Below are 18,447 nucleotides of genomic sequence, written 5' to 3'. Positions count from 1 at the left end.
GTTGTTCCTATACTTCCTTCACTACTTATTTTATTCCTAAGCAATCGTTTACGAAATATTCCTTAATCATTATGCATGCGTTTATAGTATAGGTGGCCATTTCTCTGTTTTTCAAGTTTAACAGTTGTCTGTGTTTGTCTAGTTCCCTCATATCCCAAGATATCTTAGTTTTCTTCGAGTGTTGTGTTGTATTGTAATCATTCATTTTATTATCGGTAGGTAATTTAAAATATTGACAGATTTCTTCATGATATGCGGTCTTAAATGGGATGACAAAGGCTTCATATATGTTAGCTGGTGCCGTTGAAAATTGTTATTTTACTCTCCGTCCTTGTTACATCATTCCTTGTCCCTTATTAATTATCCTAGCCATTCATACTAATTTCGATATCTGAACGTATGTTTGGCGTTCTTACTGAAGGTCTGAGTTGATGACATATTAAACTGTGAGAGGTTCTCTTTTGAAATCGTGTGTCAGATCCCTTCAAGCTGTCTTCGAGAGTAATTAATACCCTACTTAAATCTAGAAGTACTCAGCAGTACCTTTGAAGGGTGAGGGCTACATATTTCTCGATGTAACTGCGTAGCATTGCTCTGAGATTTAAGCAGAAGTATGATAATCGGGAAGTGGACAGTATGATGGATCATGATGGATCAGTGCCGGCTTTTTAGATCCCAAGATAACGGGTAGAAACCCAGCAGAGGTACTCGGATGTTTGAAGAACGGGAAAAATGTCCATTCGACACTCCATGTCATACGCTGATGGTGATAAAAGACCTCTGGTGACACATTTGGTGTTCACCGGACAAAAATATTAATACTCAGCCATAGAAGCCCAAGACAGATCCGGTTTAGTCTGCCACGTACGAGGCTTAGAGTAAAACGGAGCATCGAAATTTACTAACATAGAGCCTAGATGATGTCAAAATAAAATGCCTCCACGCTATTGCTTAGGCCATACGAATATTAGTTTTAATACTTTACAAATTAATTATTAATTAGTAGCTGTCAGCTCACAAGCAACTTAGCAGCCAAAGTGGTCTACTGTAGCTTGCACAAAGTAGTTGTCGAAAGAAGACTACGATTTGCGTTTCATTCTGCTGATGGATAATGAGAAGATCCCAAATGCACTGGTGTGGATACATGGAAATAGTCACAGAGGAAAAAAGGAGGCTATGCAACACCTGGCGCCGAACATTTGCCACGGATCTTTCTCCGATAGATGTCTACTGCGATGAAGCAGAAGACCTGGCGGCAGACAGAAGCCGATAGGGAAATCTCGTTATCCGGCGTGCTACTTAGTACGGGTGGGGCGCGGCTGTGAGCTTGCATCCGGGAGATAGTAGGTTCGAATCCCACTATCGGCAGCCCTGAAGATGGTTTTCCGTGGTTTCCCATTTTCACACCAGGCAAATGCTGGGGCTGTACCTTAATTAAGGCCACGGCCGCTTCCTTCCAACTCCTAGGCCTTTCCCATCCCATCGTCGCCATAAGACCTATCTGTGTCGGTGCGACGTAAAGCCCCTAGCAAAAAAAAGAAAAGTACGGGTGGAACTAAGTCCAAAACAACGTCTATCGGCTTCTGTGGGGAAATGAATGATGCCTACGTTTGTAATTGGTCTTCTCATTTGTGCTACGATCGTAGTTCCTGGTGATTTATGGAACAAGACAACGAGATCGTCTTCTTGTGACATTTAAATAATTTAAAGAGTGTGTAGGCCTACCCTGACTGCTCGAAGAATGAAGGTATCGTGAAGGACCATGAAAAATCAGGAAAATGAAAGACTGTCCAGGCGTCACTTTTGAGTGGATCGAGTTCGAAAGGACAGGTGTAATCTGCCACAAATAAATTGAAGAAATAGCTAACTCAGCTAAGACAATGAGATAGAACGCTGGGAAGTATGGGTTAGGTAGTTTTGGTGACATGCTTTAGGATACATTGTTGACTTTAGGACGAGATACGGTCAATATGATCAACACCATTCCTCGCATAACCTTTGTAGCAGATGGAATCGGATGGTGGAGAAAACTTATGTGAGCGGCTAGCTGAGTCAACCAGGAGCAGACTAGAAAACAGCCACAGATCCCAATTATTTACAGTTTTAAACTGAAAAATTGTCCACTTTTTTCTGAACCATCACGTGCTTCGCTTTTATGACCTTCGTTGTCGGGTTTAGATCATTCCAAGTTGGGAGTCGAGTAGCCATAACATTTGTATTTCTTGTTTCCATTCTTGGGACTGTAATATATTTTCAATGATGCTTAGATAATTTAAGCCGGCCCCATAGTGTAGGGGTAGCATGTCTGTCTCTTTCCCGGAGGCCCCAGGTTCGATTCCCGGCCACGTCACGGATTTTTCTCTCGACCTGAGGGCTGGTTCGAGATCCATTCAGCCTACGTGATTAGAATTGAGGCGCTATCTGACGGTGAGAAAGCCCAAAATAACGGCCGATAGGATGCGTCGTGCTGACCACACGGCCTCTCGTAATCTGCAGGCCTTCGGAATGAGCAGCGGTCTCTGGGCAGGCCAAGGCCCTTTCAAGGGCGTTAAGTGCCGTGGGGTTGGTTTTTGGTTTTTAGATAATTTAAAGCAATTTGTAATCGAGGGCAGATTGAACAGCTTGTAACTTTTAACTTTTCTATGGGTATTTTAAAATCATCATCATCATCTGTTTACCCTCCAGGTTCGGCTTTTCCCTCGGACTCAGCGAGGGATCCCACCTCTACCGCCTCAAGGGCTGTGTCCTGGAGCTTCCGACTCTTGGTCGGGGATACAACTGGGGAGAATGACCAGTACCTCGCCCAGGCGGCCTCACCTGCTATGCTGAACAGGGGCCTTGAGGAGGGATGGGAAGATTGGAAGGGATAGGCAAGGAAGAGGGAAGGAAGCGGCCGTGGCCTTAAGTTAGGTACCATCCGGCATTCGCCTGGAGGAGAAATGGGGAAACCACGGAAAACCACTTCCAGGATGGCTGAGGTGGGAATCGAACCCACCTCTACACAGTTGACCTCCCGAGGCTGAGTGGATCCCGTTCCAGCCCTCGTACCACTTTTCAAATTTCGTGGCAGAGCCGGGAATCGAACCCGGACCTCTGGGGGTGGCAGCTAATCACACTAACCACTACACCACAGAGGCGAGCTATTTTAAAATCAATGGTGACAAACGTTTTTTTAAATTTTATTTTTTATAAAATGTTATTTGTTCGGTGCGTCGACCCATGTGGATCTTTTGCCCCTAGTGGCACCATATTGTATGAACCTGCGTGTTATTGGAATGGAGGTAGTATGGAATGTTGTTTGTGAGGAAAGGAACATTAAGGGCGTCACAAAAACCCAATCCCCAGGACGGGGCAATTAATTACAATTATAAAACCCTGATCCGGCCGGGAATCGAAGCCGGGGCCGCAGGGTGACAAGCGGACGCGTTGCCCCCTACACCGTGGGGCCGGACATGACAAATGTTAGACTTGCAATTCAGTATGTCCTCCGCTAGTCTTACCCTCAAGAACAGGCATCTTTGTCGCCAATGCCAGTAATGAATACCAAGTTCCCATTTCCACTTGTCTCTCACGTCATACAGGATTAGTGACGACAAATCTGTTAGTACGTCTGTAAAACCAATGCTCCTAATTGTGGGAAGAAAGCACATTGTGTTTGTTCGTTCGTAATCTGTTTTCCCTCCAGGGTCGGTTTCTCCCTCGGACTCAGCGAGGGATCCCACCTCTACCGCCTCAAGGGCAGTGTCCTGGAGCTTAAGACTCTCGGTCTGGGGATACAACTGGGGAGGATGACCAGTACCTCGCCCAGGCGGCCTCACCTGCTACGCTGAACAGGGGCCTTGTGGAGGGATGGGAAGATTGGAAGGGATAGACAAGGAAGAGGGAACGAAGCGGCCGTGGCATTAAGTTAGGTACCATTCCGGCATTCGCCTGGAGGAGAAGTGGGAAACCACGGAAAACCACTTCCAGAATGACTGAGGTAGGAATCGAACCCACCTCTACTCAGTTGACCTCCCGAGCCTGAGTGGACCCCGTTCCAGCCCTCGTACCACTTCTCAAATTTCGTGGCAGAGCCGGGAATCGAACCCGGGCCCCTGGGGGTGGCAGCTAATCACACTAACCACTACACCACAGAGGCGGACACATTGTGTTTGTAATACAAAAAAAAAAAAAAAAAAACAACCCCTGACGCCATTCATCTATAGAAATACAAGAGGTAACACGCGTTTAAACATCACGTTATCAAGAGTCATGCAAAAGCAATACTATATTTTTTTCCTTTACACCGTACATTGTAAGAAGCAGGAGAATTCAGTTTCTTTCTCCTTTCTTAATCTGCTTACCCTCCAGGGTTGGCTTTTCCCTCGGATTCAGCGAGGGACCCCACCTCTACCGCCTCAAGGGCAGTGTCCTGGATTGTGAGACATTGCGTCGGGGGATACAACTGGGGAGGATGACCAGTACCTCGCCCAGGCGGCCTCACCTGCTATGCTGAACATGCTGATGGGGGATGGGAAGATTGGAAGGGATAGACAAGGAAGAGGGAACGAATCGGCCGTGACCTCAAGTTAGGTACCATCCCGAAATTCGCCTGGAGGAGAAGTGGGAAACCACGGAAAACCACTTCCAGGATGGCTGAGGTAGGAATCGAACCCACCTCTACTCAGTTGACCTCCCGAGGCTGAGTGGACTCCGTTGCAGCCCTCGTACCACTTTTCAAATTTCGTGGCAGAGCCGGGAATCGAACCCGGACCTCCGGGTGTGGCTTACGATGGGCTGAAATAATGAATGATTCTCGATTAACACATTCAAAATACGCAATACATAGAGGACGAGTAATGTGAGTGAGATAGTTTTGTGCCGAGATTTAGTATCGTTGGCCCCTCTGCTTCTCTCGCCTCATGATAGTATAGATCAAGGGTTTCCAATTTGTAAGGGCTCGAGGGCCATTTTGGAACCCTTAGTCATGTTCGCGGGCCGCACTTGAATAGACCAATTTTCGTAAAATTCTGCAAATAGTACAGAAGCACTGTTATGAAATAATATGCATAGTTCAATTGAAATGAGGGTTTGATCATTTTAATTGCTTAAAACGTTATTTTAAATTTGCATAAAAGAGGGAAATTTGGATCCGGGCTGAGTGGCTGAGACGGTTGAGGCGCTGGCCTTCTGACCACAGCTTGGCAGGTTCGATTCTGGCTCAGTCCGGTGGTATTTGAAGGTGCTCAAATACGTCAGCCTCGTGTCGGTAAATTTACTGGCAGGTAAAAGAACTCCTGTGGGACAAAATTTCGACACCTCGGTGTCTCTGAAAACCATCGAAAGTAGTCAGTGGGATGCAAAAATCACATTATTACATGAAATTTGGATTTTAAATGATTTTAAAATTAAAAATACAGCAATCTATTGAGAACAAGTGAATACTTGAAAAGAGCCGATGACCTTCGATGTTAGGCCCCTTAAAACACCAAGCATCATCATCAATACTTGAAAAGAAGAACTAGTATTAAAGAAGATTAGTTTTAACTTGAGTCTTTATGCTGTATAAAAATTAATACGTTTTTGAACGAGCTATTAAATATTTTTGTGACTTTTCTTCACATTATTTCTTACAGTGCTCTCGCGGGCCGCAAAAATGTCTTCGCGGGCCACATGCGGCCCGCGGGCCGCCTTTTGGTAACCCCTGGTATAGATGATCATTTAAAACAAGATTTCTAGAGAGTGTTCAATGCTGCTTGTCCTCAAGTGTAACTTCTGATGTACTTTTGGATCACTATACCTAAGCCTTAACATTTGTATTCTATTTCAGAGAAACGCCCACATATGATCTATATCACATCACCTGAAGTACAACTTGAAAAGTGGGGATGGTGATACATTCCAAAGGTAAGTTCATCGACGAACTGCAACAAAGCTGTTCTTATTCTTTCATCAATCCCCCATAGCAAATTTTTCCAACCACTTCATAATACGCATTCCTCAACCACTCCTATTTTTTAACTTGAAGTTTCTTCTACGAGGAGGAATGGTATGATACAGAATCCACCAGTGAGACAAAAAATATATGGTTTGCAATATTCATTTTTATCACAAGCGTAACTGGGCGAGTTGGCCGTGCGGTTAGCGACGCACAGCTGTGAGCTTGCATCCGGAAGATGGTGGGTTCGAACCCCACTGTCGGCAGCCCTGAATATAGTTTTTCGTGGTTCCCCATTTTCACACCTGGTAAATGCTGGGGCTGTACTTTAATTAAGGCCGCGGCCGCTTCCTTCCTACTCCTAGCCCTTTTCTCTCCCATCGACACCATAAGACCAGTCTGTGTCGGTGCGACGTAAGGCAAAAAATGGTTACTACGATCGTATTTCCACCGGAGAAAAGATGACCAAATTGATCATTAAATGTCGAGTGTACATGAGACAGCTTTTTCTCCCCACGCCTGTGGTGAATATTTCATTTTAATGGAAGAGAAGTGTGCATTGTAAAATTTGTAAAACGGGCATGTGTGTTGTATACATTATTTTACCTTAGATACTGAATAATAATAATAATAATAATAATAATAATAATAATAATAATAATAATAATAATAATAATAATAATAATAATAATAATAATAATAATAATAATATTAATAATAATAATAATAATAATAATAATTACAGTAGATAGGCACAGTAGGTGGAACTTCACTGTGATAAAAGGTACTGTAGTGCTTTGAAATTTAAAGGAATCCTCCTTCCTCTGAGATAAACACTGATTATAGATGACAATTTAACGACTACTGACGAATATTGTTCGTGTAAATTGAGTTATTGTGCTAACACGCATTCGTGAAACTTCAACAGTTGCCCTGTACAGGACTTGTTTTATGCGGACACTTTCAGATTGGCTGGTGATGACTTTGTCATGATCTTAATGTCCTTGTTAGGAAAACATTCACCTGATGTTGGAATGATTTGACATTATAATAACAGGTAGTGGACTGTGTTTATAAACCACAAATTTGTAAAGGTAAAGAATCAGGGATGGCTCTAGAAGGGAGTAGCTAGTTACTACTAGACCAAAAATTGTATAACTAATAATGTGGGCCTAACTGTTAATAACTAACGACATTTTGTGTATCGTATCCTCCAGACTCAATAAATCCCTTGATTATCTGCAGGAGATTTATATTCAGCACTGGCCTTGGTAGTACATTGTTTGGCATGGGGTAGTAAACTAGTGTACACTTTAAAGAGAAACAATGTGAATGTCTCTCCTAGGCTATTAGAAATATGTACAGAGTAAATTCCGTAATGGATTTGTACCAGATGTAAACGTATGTATTTGTGATCCATGAATATTTGACCACCAACGGCCGTAGCCGTGTTAAAACACCGGATCCCGTGAGATCTCCGAAGTTAAGCAACATTGGACATGGTCGCGATTTGGATGGGTTTCCACGCGCTGTTGGTGGTGAGTAAGGAAATGGAGGAGCAGAAAGGAACTGGCCACCCTATCGTACGTAAACTCCGGCTCAGGAAGTTCGGACCTGCCTTCGGGCAGAATACACCCTTACCTTACCTTACCTTAATTTTTTTTTGCTAGGGGCTTGACGTCGCACCGACACAGATAGGTCTTATGGCGACGATGGGATAGGAAAGGCCTAGGAGTTGGAAGGAAGCGGCCGTGGCCTTAATTAAGGTACAGCCCCAGCATTTGCCTGGTGTGAAAATGGGAAACCACGGAAAACCATCTTCAGGGCTGCCGATAGTGGGGCTCGAACCTACTATCTCCCGGATGCAACCCCTTAATTTTTGACCCACTTCTAACGTAGCACCTACGGATATCTGAATTAGTCTTACAGGAATTATTGGGGTGTATCAGCTTATGACTTACTCGTTAGCTTAAACGTCGTGCTAACCGAAGCTTTTTGACGGAGACAAGTAAGTGGCAGAATGGTACAATATTCGTACAAAGTTGTCTTTCGGACTTTGATGGGTGCTTGATATGATTTCTGAAATGTCGAATGCAGCGTTAACTACAATGCAGAGGTTTATTCTGACAATATTTCGTGGTGGATTGAATGTACAAATGAAAAATTGTACAACAGACTTCAAGCTCTGATTAGGAAACTCAGCGGTAGGTTGAAAAGTATTTTCAATACTCTTTCATGCAATATCTTGGTTGTTTCAAATTGTTCCTTCCTGCAACATGCCCCAAACATGCAGTTCTCAGTAAGTGAATACCCTTTTACGCAATAATGCTGGTCACCGCTGTTTATCTTGTTTTAATCCTTGTTGTAAAGTGCTTATTATAACAGGAAATGTTATTGCAAGTTCATGAATTTGATAATTAATTGCGGTCACAAAAATGTTATCAAGACTGTTCGAGAACACGGGGATTCAAAGGCTTGGAAGACCAACACCGGCTGCCAAACCTTCACGAATAATTTCAATAGTAATCGAATTTTCAACGCTGATATGTTTTTGAAAAGTAAGACTGCTTGTGCGGCTGTGATGTCTGGAATATATATACATATGTATTATTTATTTTCTTTGCTGTGTATTTGGTATTTGCTGCTAGTTACTAGAGGGGAATGTATCTTTTATTCAGTTAGGTGAGACAAATTTCAGTTTTGAACAGTGAATTATTTGTAAACTCAAAAAAAAACCAAGGTAGGTTGACTACCACTTAGCCCAACAGTAATTTCTGCGCGTTTTTGAAATAGAAAATCCGCAGAGTAAATTACTGCAATTGAAAATATGCACCGCCCTGCCCTCAAGTTATCGGTCGTCAATGTAAAAAATAACAAAATTATCAAAAGAAAATGGCATGACATATATTTAATTATTGTTTCAAATAGTTTTCATTATCTTTTGTTTATAAGAAGACATAGAAAATCACTTAGGTTTTATATTTAGCCTACTTTTAAAACAGTCTTTATATGTTATACTGAATATAAACTATTTCTTTAACAATGCAATACATTACATTTCTGAAAAATGTCTTTCGGACTTTGATGGGTGCTTGATATGATTTCTGAAATGTCGAATGCAGTGTTAATTCCAATGCAGAGGTTTATTCTGACAATATTTCGTGGTGGATTGAATATACGAATGAAAATTTGTACAACAGACTTCAAGCTCTGATTAGGATACTCTGCTTGATACCTTATCCTTAATATTGTTGAAGGGTTAGTCTCATTCCAGATCAACATGTTTTAATTTCTTGAAATATATATTTATCTTATATATTATCTTTTGTTTCAGATTTTCGTGCCTGAGTTCTAGAATTCCACGGGGACCAGGTCGAATCTAGACTTAGAAAAATATGTTATAATGTACAAGACGCCCGAATTATTCAAGGCGAATCGACTTGATATAAAGGACTCGATCGTAATATGTATTTATGTAGACAGTGTTTGTATGTAATGTTTATTGTGTCTAGAAGAGCGTGTAGATCAACACAGGACGTCCTCCAACGACTGTTACTTGCGCATCAAGGTGTCTCTGCCCAACTTTTATGGAATATTTCTTTTTATTTGTATCTGAGGGCATGTGTTCCTTTGAGCGCAGAATGCTGTAGTGTGTGAGCCGAAATTTACTGTAACCTTACCATTATTAAAGTATGTTCGTCAGAGTGAGCTTTATTTATAGTTGAAATTATTGTTAATATCTTTATAGTAATAGAGAACCAAAGTTTATTGGTTTGACTCCGCTTTATGATGGTTTTGGATGGCTATTCTGAGTATGACATTTCCCTGAATATAAGAATAATTCCTTACCAACTCTAATCCTCAAATTCTACTTAAATATCACTATACCTCTGGTTTTTAGTCTGGGGCCCAGGACTGACACCCTGGTTATAAAAACATATCATGATATGGTAACAGGGACCATGTTGACAAAAAGTACGCCTACGTGGCGAATGGATCCAGTCGTTTGCTTGTCAGCCCCTGTACTTACAGTGCCCCGTCTTACTATTGTTATGTGTCGTCTTTTTTTTTTTTTTTTTTTTGCTAGGGGCTTTACGTCGCACCGACACAGATAGGTCTTCTGGCGACGATGGGATAGGAAAGGCCTAGGAGTTAGAAGGAAGCGGCCGTGGCCTTAATTAAGGTACAGCCCCAGCATTTGCCTGGTGTGAAAATGGGAGACCACGGAAAACCATCTTCAGGGCTGCCGATAGTGGGATTCGAACCTACTATCTCCCGGATGCAAGCTCACAGCCGCGCGCCTCTACGCGCACAGCCAACTCGCCCGGTGTCGTCTTTCTTAAGTAATTTCCAATGGCAGATATGATTTAAACCTTCCTTAATGAATCTATGCATTTACGAATCAATTGCAGTTTTATGTTGCTTTATCACATGGGTGTATTTTACTTTTAAAATATAAGGTCACTGTTAAAACACCCTAATATTGTGTTGGAGTAAAATAAATATCTGGCTCCTTGGTTGAACAATCAGAAAAAGGAAAAAGAAGAAAGAAACCTCCGAAATGATTCCTGATTTTTAAATCACGATGTATATTTTCCCACCCTTTCTTGAATCATTACGTATAAAAACATTACACAAATACAAGTTATCAGACACGTATAGAAAGTACACGAGAGAATGTTGGCTTTCGTATAGAGTAAGGAGAGCAGTGGTTTGATTACTCCAAGGGCATTATCCTTCCGCAGTGTTGTTAATGGTAACAAAAATAATGTCAGGATGCTTTTTCTACAAATTCTCCAAGGACTAACGTGGGTAGAAGTGATGTGGTAAGTATGGCATTTCCAAAATATATTTTAATGTGTTTCTGATCTTCTTTTACAGTGACTTTGAGACATATCAAGTAATCCAGATCCTTTATTTCTTTCTCAATTTGTACACTTCAATTTTTAAAAGTTTATGGCGATCTCAAAGTCACTGCAAAAACATTTCAAATTAATTTTTCCAATAATCATCTTCATTATGTAAGTGATATTTCATTCCTTTCGATCAATATTGACAGGAAAGTTACAGTTAATTCCATAATAACTCTAATATAACTTTATGGCTGCTTTACTCTATCGTGAGGGGAAAGTCTGATTCGATTGTTACGTCCCCTAAACATCGTTAGCTCTGATGGTGAAGATTGTTAATTGTGCAGTAGATCCCTTTGGTGGTGGCATCAAGGAAACTTCTGTACTTATCCGGCTCACTGTGCCTGAAAGACAAGCTTCTTTAAGGTGAGTAATTTTGCTGGTTTAGTGCCATTTCGTCCAGCAACAAATTTCCTTGAAAAACGCGCCATTTGGTCCAGCTCGGTTTTACAACTTATTGCACAACTTAATGAGTGCCATCTCGTCCAGACGAAATGTTGACAAGGGTTGAGGCAGTGCAGGTTAACGCTTACGTCCACAACCAGAGTTTGTGAGATTTCCCACCCACCCCTGCTGTGACATTCCATTCCTTCCCTCCCCACCTTTGTTTATGAACAGAGACTTAATTCGTTCGAATGATCTCTATGAATTAACATCTTTGTTTATTATGGAGTTTTCAACCACCACAAGGTGTCAACCTAGTTTATTACTTAACGGGTATCGGTATACTGTTAAGAATGCGAAGAAGTGTGGTGAATTTGTGTGGCGTTCTGTTAACCGTTCTTGTAGCGGAAAAGTGTTTACTATAAACCGCGAAATTATTCAAGAAGAAATCCATAATATGTGTGTTCCTGATGTGGCTGCGCACGAAGTCCACAAGGCTATGATACACGGAAAGAAGAGAGCCCACGAAGAAACCGATAAATCGATTTCACAGGTAGGTTTTATTAGTGACAATATTTACACCCTGTACTCTAGGACTCCGCCCCACTGGCTTTTAAATGGGCATATATTAATTTAAATTGAGTTTGAACTCCTTGCAAATCCTGAGGCTGAAGGCCGAAGGAAGTAAACTAGCGCAGTGAGTTTACATTCTGCGAACGACGTCTTGCTCGACAGACAGATAGATAGATAGGTAGACAGACACACAGACAGAAATTGAGATAAAGTTCGATTCGGCTTCTACGATGTATAATACATGAATTTATGCCAACATTTCACTATTCCAAGCAAGGTACAGACAGAACGCTTATTTTATTCATATAGATAGTATAGTTAGTTCCATTTGGTTTCGGATTTTGGACGACAAATTCAAACCTCTTCTACTATCCGGATTTGAACTAGTTACCAGAATTCCTCAGTTATATAACTGTAAGTCTACTCTGCATAGACAGCGAAGGGATGCTCAGGGAATTCAGGCTGAACCCAATCATCGAGATGAAGTTGAGTTGGTTTCAGAAAGTTTGAAGGTGGCAGATGGAAATAATTTCTTACTAGCTGACGACTGTGGTGGGAACTATATTAAAAGAAAATAAGAATTGTTTCATGGATGGCACCTTTAAGAGTCTTAGCAAACAATTTTCTCATTTGTACACATCCATGTAGAACTAGGAGAAACTGTGGAAGAAACAAACGTAACCCCCGTAGTTTTCGCATAACTTCCTGACAAGAGAAAGGCCTTAATCTTGCCAGGTAAAATAAAACATTACTAAACTAAACTAAACTAAACTTACATTCGCCTGTTTAATGCCATTCTTCGCGTGATTCCAGACTGGTCCCCTGAGACATTAAGCGCAGATTTCGAAGCTGGAGTGATCGAGGCAATCGGTACTGCATTTCCTGATGCAGAATTTCATGGGTGTTTTTTTCCTTTTTCACAAAATCTATGGAGGAATGTACAAAACCCTGGGCTTGCGAAAGATTACAACACACGCCAGGAAATACGAGACTTCGTGAGAATGTGCGCTGCTCTGGCCTTTTTAAAGACCACAGATGTGGAGGAAGGCTGGCTACACATCCATAGTGTCGCTGTAGCACATGGAAAACTCAATAAGTTTTTTTTTTTTTTTTTTTTTTTTTTTTTTTACTATTTCATTGACCAGTGGTTAGAAAACCCTTATTTCGCAATTGATGCATGGAATTGTACCGACAGGCGACATCGTACCAACAACGCTGTGGAAGGATGGAACCGTCGCTTGAATGCAATCATTGGCAAACCACACCCTCGAATAAAACACATAATTATGGCACTAAAGAAAGAAGCAGATTATTCTGACACGAAAATCATCAGGATTGACCTAAACTTAGAAGGTCTAATGAGGAGAAACAAGCACATTGTAATGGACAACAGAATAGAAAGAGCAATTAATAAATTGGAGAAGTCACGAGACATTGAACAGTTGTCCGGCTCCATGGCTAAATGGTTAGCGTGCTGGCCTTTGATCACAGGGGTCCCGGGTTCGATTCCCGGCAGGGTCGGGAATTTTAACCTTAATTGGTTAATTTTGCTGGCACGGGGACTGGGTGTATGTGTCGTCTTCATCATAATTTCATCCTCATCACGACGCGCAGGTCACCTACGGGTGTCAAATCAAAAGACCTGCATCTGGCGAACCGAAAATGTCCTCGGACACTCCCGGCACTAAAAGCCATACGCCATTTCATGTCATTGAAAAGTTTTTGAGGAACGTCTCCTGCATAATTAAAATGGATTAAGAGGAACAAAAAAGTTACTGATTTGCATCATCGGACAACGCATTAGTTGCTGCATACATTGTACAGGCTGTATATATTTGTAAATAGACACAAAATTTGACAAGGCTGAAAGGCCGCTTCTTCCATTGCCAGATTTGTTTTGTGTTTTTAATCAACCTTTGTAGTAATGTGAAAATTGGCTGAACGTGACTTCATAGCAGTCTCGAGGAACGCAGTTAATAGTGAGTACATTATATTTATTTCTTCTTCTTCTTAATCTGTTTACCCTCCAGGGTCGGTTTTTCCCTCGGACTCGGCTAGGGATCCCACCTCTACCGCCCCAAGGGCAGTGTTCCGGAGCTTCAGACTCTGGGTTGGGGGATACAACTGGGGAGGACGACCAATACTTCACCCAGGCGGCCTCACCTGCTATGCTGAACAGGAGCCTTGCGGGGGGATGGGAAGATTGGAAGGGATAGACAAGGAACAGGGAAGGAAGCGGGCGTGGCCTTATCTTAGGTACCATCCCGGCATTTGTCTGGAGGAGAAGTGGGAAACCACGGAAAACCACTTCCAGGATGCTACTCAGTTGACCTCCTGAGGCTGAGTGGACCCCGTTCCAGCCCTCGTACCATTTTTCAAATTTCGTGGCAGAGCCGGGAATCGAACCCGGCCCTCCGGGGGTGGCAGCTAATCACACTAACCACTACACCACAGAGGCGGAATTATATTTAATTCCCTTAGGAATTTTTTGTCCAGTGAACTACTTTGTTATTATTAGTCCGATTTTGATGTTTGAGGTGTCAAAATAAAGGCAGCTTTCCCTAGATATTTCGAAAGGACATGATTTCCCTAAATTCCCTTAGGGCTCCGTCCTCAAAGTCCTTCAAAGTCCCTATGTAATTTTAATGAAATAAACAAGTATTCCTGCTTGATATATGATAACATATTTAATTAAACAGGTGTTTTAGTAATGCAACTTTGGATATATTTTAAATATCACCTGATTTGTGAAAATATTTGTTTTTATTCTCACTACGTTGTTTACATTATAAGCAGTTGACTAATGGCAAACGAGCGGAGCGAGTAACGTCCATTATTACAAACATCAAAAAATTACCTATTTCCAACAAGGAACGCAATGAAATGAAACAGTTATTGTAGACCTGTCAAACTGTCAATCATGGGTGTTTGGACGAAATAGCTCTAGTGGGCCGGTAGAGAGTTAACTACCTGCCTCTGTTCGTGGAATTTGGACGAAATGGCACGACACGATTTTGCTAGATGTATTACTGCGTTCAAGCAGTATTATTTGCAGATTTTTGGAATGAATTCACAAATTATTCATTTCATCCTGAGGAATATAACCCAGGCTGCTGAGGATTCAGCCCAAGTGCTCAATTAAAATGAAGCGAATTCATTATAAAAGTAAATTATAATATTGTTTTGAAGTACTGTATAAATATAGCATAAAGGGCAGTCGTTCCGGTTGTGTCCCATTTGCGATCACTTCCATTACAGTGGTAAACAAGAGTGTGAAGAAAGACCAGTTCGTGTCCCATTTGCGACCACTGTAAAATTATCAGCAGCTGATCAGGGTTTTCCAACGTCCATGCAGCAGGGGGACTTCTAATAATTAGGGTTATGTCTCAAAACTCACGAGTCTTAAAACTCACGGGCTATAATTAGTAACAAATAGCATCAAAACTCACGACTACAAACTGGTAGCCAAAGCAAACATTCTAATGAGTCTCAAAATTCACGAATCCGTCAATCAGGTGCTTGCAATGACTGCAGGAGGGATGAGGTGCGCGGTGACTCACGCTTCCCTTCAACTCGTGTTTTTCCACCCAGGTAGCAGATTGCCTATCAGTTGTTTATCTAGTCTTTTCTTAAATTTAATAGCCCCTGCGGTCCCTTTTAGTCACCTCTTACCACAGGTAGGGGATACTGTGAATGTTATTCTGCCACCCCAACCCACAGGGGAAAAATAATGGTTAGTGAATGAAAGAGACAGAGGTGTATTATTATTATCATTATTTTTTAATTATATTGCTGTTGTCTTAAAGCTAATATAATGCATTTTTTCCCTTACACATAATTTTTATAATAATGACGTGTTGCCTCCGGAGAGGTGTGGTGCAGGCCTTTAGAGTTGACGCCGTATAGATGACCTGCACGTCTGTGAGGATGAGACCCTTCCTAAGATGAGGTCCAATGCTGAAGACGGCACGAACACCCAGTCCCCGAGCCATAGGAATTAACTAATGAGAGTTAAAATCTTCCACCCGACCGTAAACCGAACCCGGGACCCCCTGGGTCCCTTGGGCCAAAAGCCAGCATGCTAACCAGTTATGCGTGCAGCCGGACGACATAAAATTAAAATAGGTATATTGTCCACAGCCGACTGCAGTTACAAGCCGGAGTCATTTAAGTTTGGCAACGTTCAGCGTAGGCCAAGATGAAATCGCGGACGCTATATTTTTAACAGATATGATCGAGTATATATAATTATGTAAGTGATTCAATAAGCATACAGTACGTAGAAGCTATTATTGAAATGAATGTATATGAAGGCGCAGCAGGGCTGTGTAGCTTGGCGGATTCAATCATGGCTCAGTCCGGTGCTATTTGAAGGTGCTCAAATACGTCAGCCTCGTGTCGGTAGATTTATTGGTACGTTAAAGAACTCCTACGGGACACAATCCTGACTATCGGAGTCTCCCAAAAACATAAAAGTAGTTACTGGGACGTTAAATCAATAACATTGTTATTTGTGAAGGCACAGACTGAATTTGTAACGTAGCAACTATAGCATTAAAAATAAGTTTTTGTTACCTCGTTTAGGTTTCCTTCAGACGAAGAATTAAAACAAAAATGGATTTGTCACTTTAAAAGGGATAATTCGGGAACCTGGTAAGGATTCAGTCGTGTGCATAAGTCATTCCACAGACGAATGTTTTTCAACAGGGGATACAATTTGTGATAGTAAAGGCAACGTAACTATACTACCACCTAAACCTAATGAGCTTCTTTCTGATGCATGTCCAATTATTTTTCCAAATTTGCTAAAATATTTGTCATCGAAAAGTGTTAAAAGAATAGATCCTGAAGGTAGGAGACTGGAAATGAAAAGTAGGGAAAACAACAAGATGGATGATTAGCCAAATGTAAGAAATTTACTCAAAATTCACCAAGATATGAATGCCTCTGTATATGTTAATAGTTATCTGGTGTCGGTAAAAGAAATGACATGTTTAGCTGATGATGAAATATCCAAGTGGTCTCAATTAAATTAATACTTATTAAATTATACCTGAGCCACTGCTAGTAGCGTTAGTGTTGAATGTGCACAAATAAATGTATTAAAATTGCTCGTTAAGCTGATAGAGTTTCGTTAGGTAAGCAGTGAAAGCACAGACTCTTTGTCCTACCTTATACTTTTAAAGGCAGTGATTCGAACTTTACACTAAAAAGACGAAGATTCACTCATAATTTTCCATTTGAAACTGTGAAAGCAAACAATTTACTGTTAGGGAAATTTCAAAGTGATAACTTAGAAAGAAGGTTTGGTCAGTTTCGATACCTTAGTGGTTGTAACTACAATGTTATTACAATTTAAGTCCTAGTAAGTAAGATGAAAATTAGGATTAAGGGTGTTTATAGGCTTGCAGTGGTGATGGTATGGAAAAATGCAATTTGGCTGTAATCAGTTAGACATATCTGATTCCATGAAGACAAGTGATATTAGGTCCAATATGGAAGTAATAAACAAGTTAGACTCACTTTTATCATGCGAATTTTTGGTGGGTATTTTGAGATGCCAAGGTTAATATACATTTCTAAGTATGCAGTAAGAACAGTATCCAGAAGGATAAGCTGTGACACATGTTTAGGACTCCAGCAGAGTAATGAAGCAGATGACCCCTATTTTGAAGAACTACAGAGAGGTGTGTTAGTGGTGCCATCAGATTGTGTTGTGTGTGTCTGCGTAATATTACCTATCTTGTTGGTATGTTAAGACTACCTGGATTGTGACAATCATAAAGAATGCCTTTTCTCTCTATCCAGAGCTGAAAAATATATCTGGTTTAAACGTGGTCATTGTGGGTGTGACAATAATGGTCTGATAGACTGTTTATTGTCTACATTTTCCATTGTCATGTTCTATAGAAAACAGATGAAGAATAGGAGTTATGTCAGCAGTGAGGATAAAAACATTAAGCGGAGGAAGCTAGCAACGGCTCCACAATAATTGAGCTTGTGAGTACTGTTCTTAAAGCGTTTTGTTTTTATTCATGTAAAATGTGTCTTTCTAACTTCAGTGAATGCATTTACTGATTTGTGCTTCTTAATATGATTTTACGAAGATTATGCCACCGTGTTGGTCTAAATGTAGTGAATATGGGTGAAGTCATTCAAACTAGGACACGCCCCCTTTTCTCTCGGCCTCCGCTTGACAGATAGATACAGCGTTGCGTACCTTCCGGCTTTAACTGTAGATGGCTCTGATATTGCGCGCTGCTAGTTAAAAGAAACTGCGAGTTGGTAGTACTGGGACTTCGTTCCATAATGCGACCACAAGACGGCATTTACTTGAATAAGGAATATTATTTAGAGATATTAGAGATCAAGACAGTTAATTCACTCGTTTAGTTTCAACATTTGGAGATTCATTTGGAAAAAGGCGTATTTCTATATTTCGTAAGTGTTCATCTATTCGCCGCCCGACTCGTTGGCTGAATGGTCAGCGTACCGGCCTTCGGTTCAGAGGGTCCCGGGTTCGATTCCCGGCCGGGTCGGGGATTTTAACCTTGATTGGTTAATTCCAGTGGCCCGGGGGCTGGGTGTTTGTGCTGTCCCCAACATTCCTGCAACTCACACATCGCACATAACACTATCCTCCACTACAATAACACGCAGTTA

General features: G+C 41.3%; 1 protein-coding gene across 4 annotated transcripts in view; it reads left to right on the top strand.

The window, feature by feature from the left end:
* The window catches only part of LOC136856944 (rootletin), a 523,875-nt gene extending 514,244 nt beyond the window's left edge, over window positions 1-9,631 (top strand). For all 4 annotated transcript variants that reach the window (XM_067135228.2, XM_067135229.2, XM_067135226.2 and 1 more), the window contains exons 15-16: window positions 5,810-5,886; window positions 9,252-9,631. In XM_067135228.2, coding sequence (XP_066991329.2) covers window positions 5,810-5,827 — 18 coding nt within the window. In that variant the 3' untranslated portion in view covers window positions 5,828-5,886; window positions 9,252-9,631. The remainder of the gene's footprint in view (window positions 1-5,809; window positions 5,887-9,251) is intronic.
* Window positions 9,632-18,447: the final 8,816 nt, after the last annotated feature.

Source organism: Anabrus simplex, chromosome 1 (genome assembly GCF_040414725.1).
Source record: "Anabrus simplex isolate iqAnaSimp1 chromosome 1, ASM4041472v1, whole genome shotgun sequence".
In the NCBI taxonomy this organism is placed as follows: Eukaryota; Metazoa; Arthropoda; class Insecta; order Orthoptera; family Tettigoniidae; genus Anabrus; species Anabrus simplex.
This window is presented reverse-complemented; position numbering and strand designations above follow the sequence as displayed.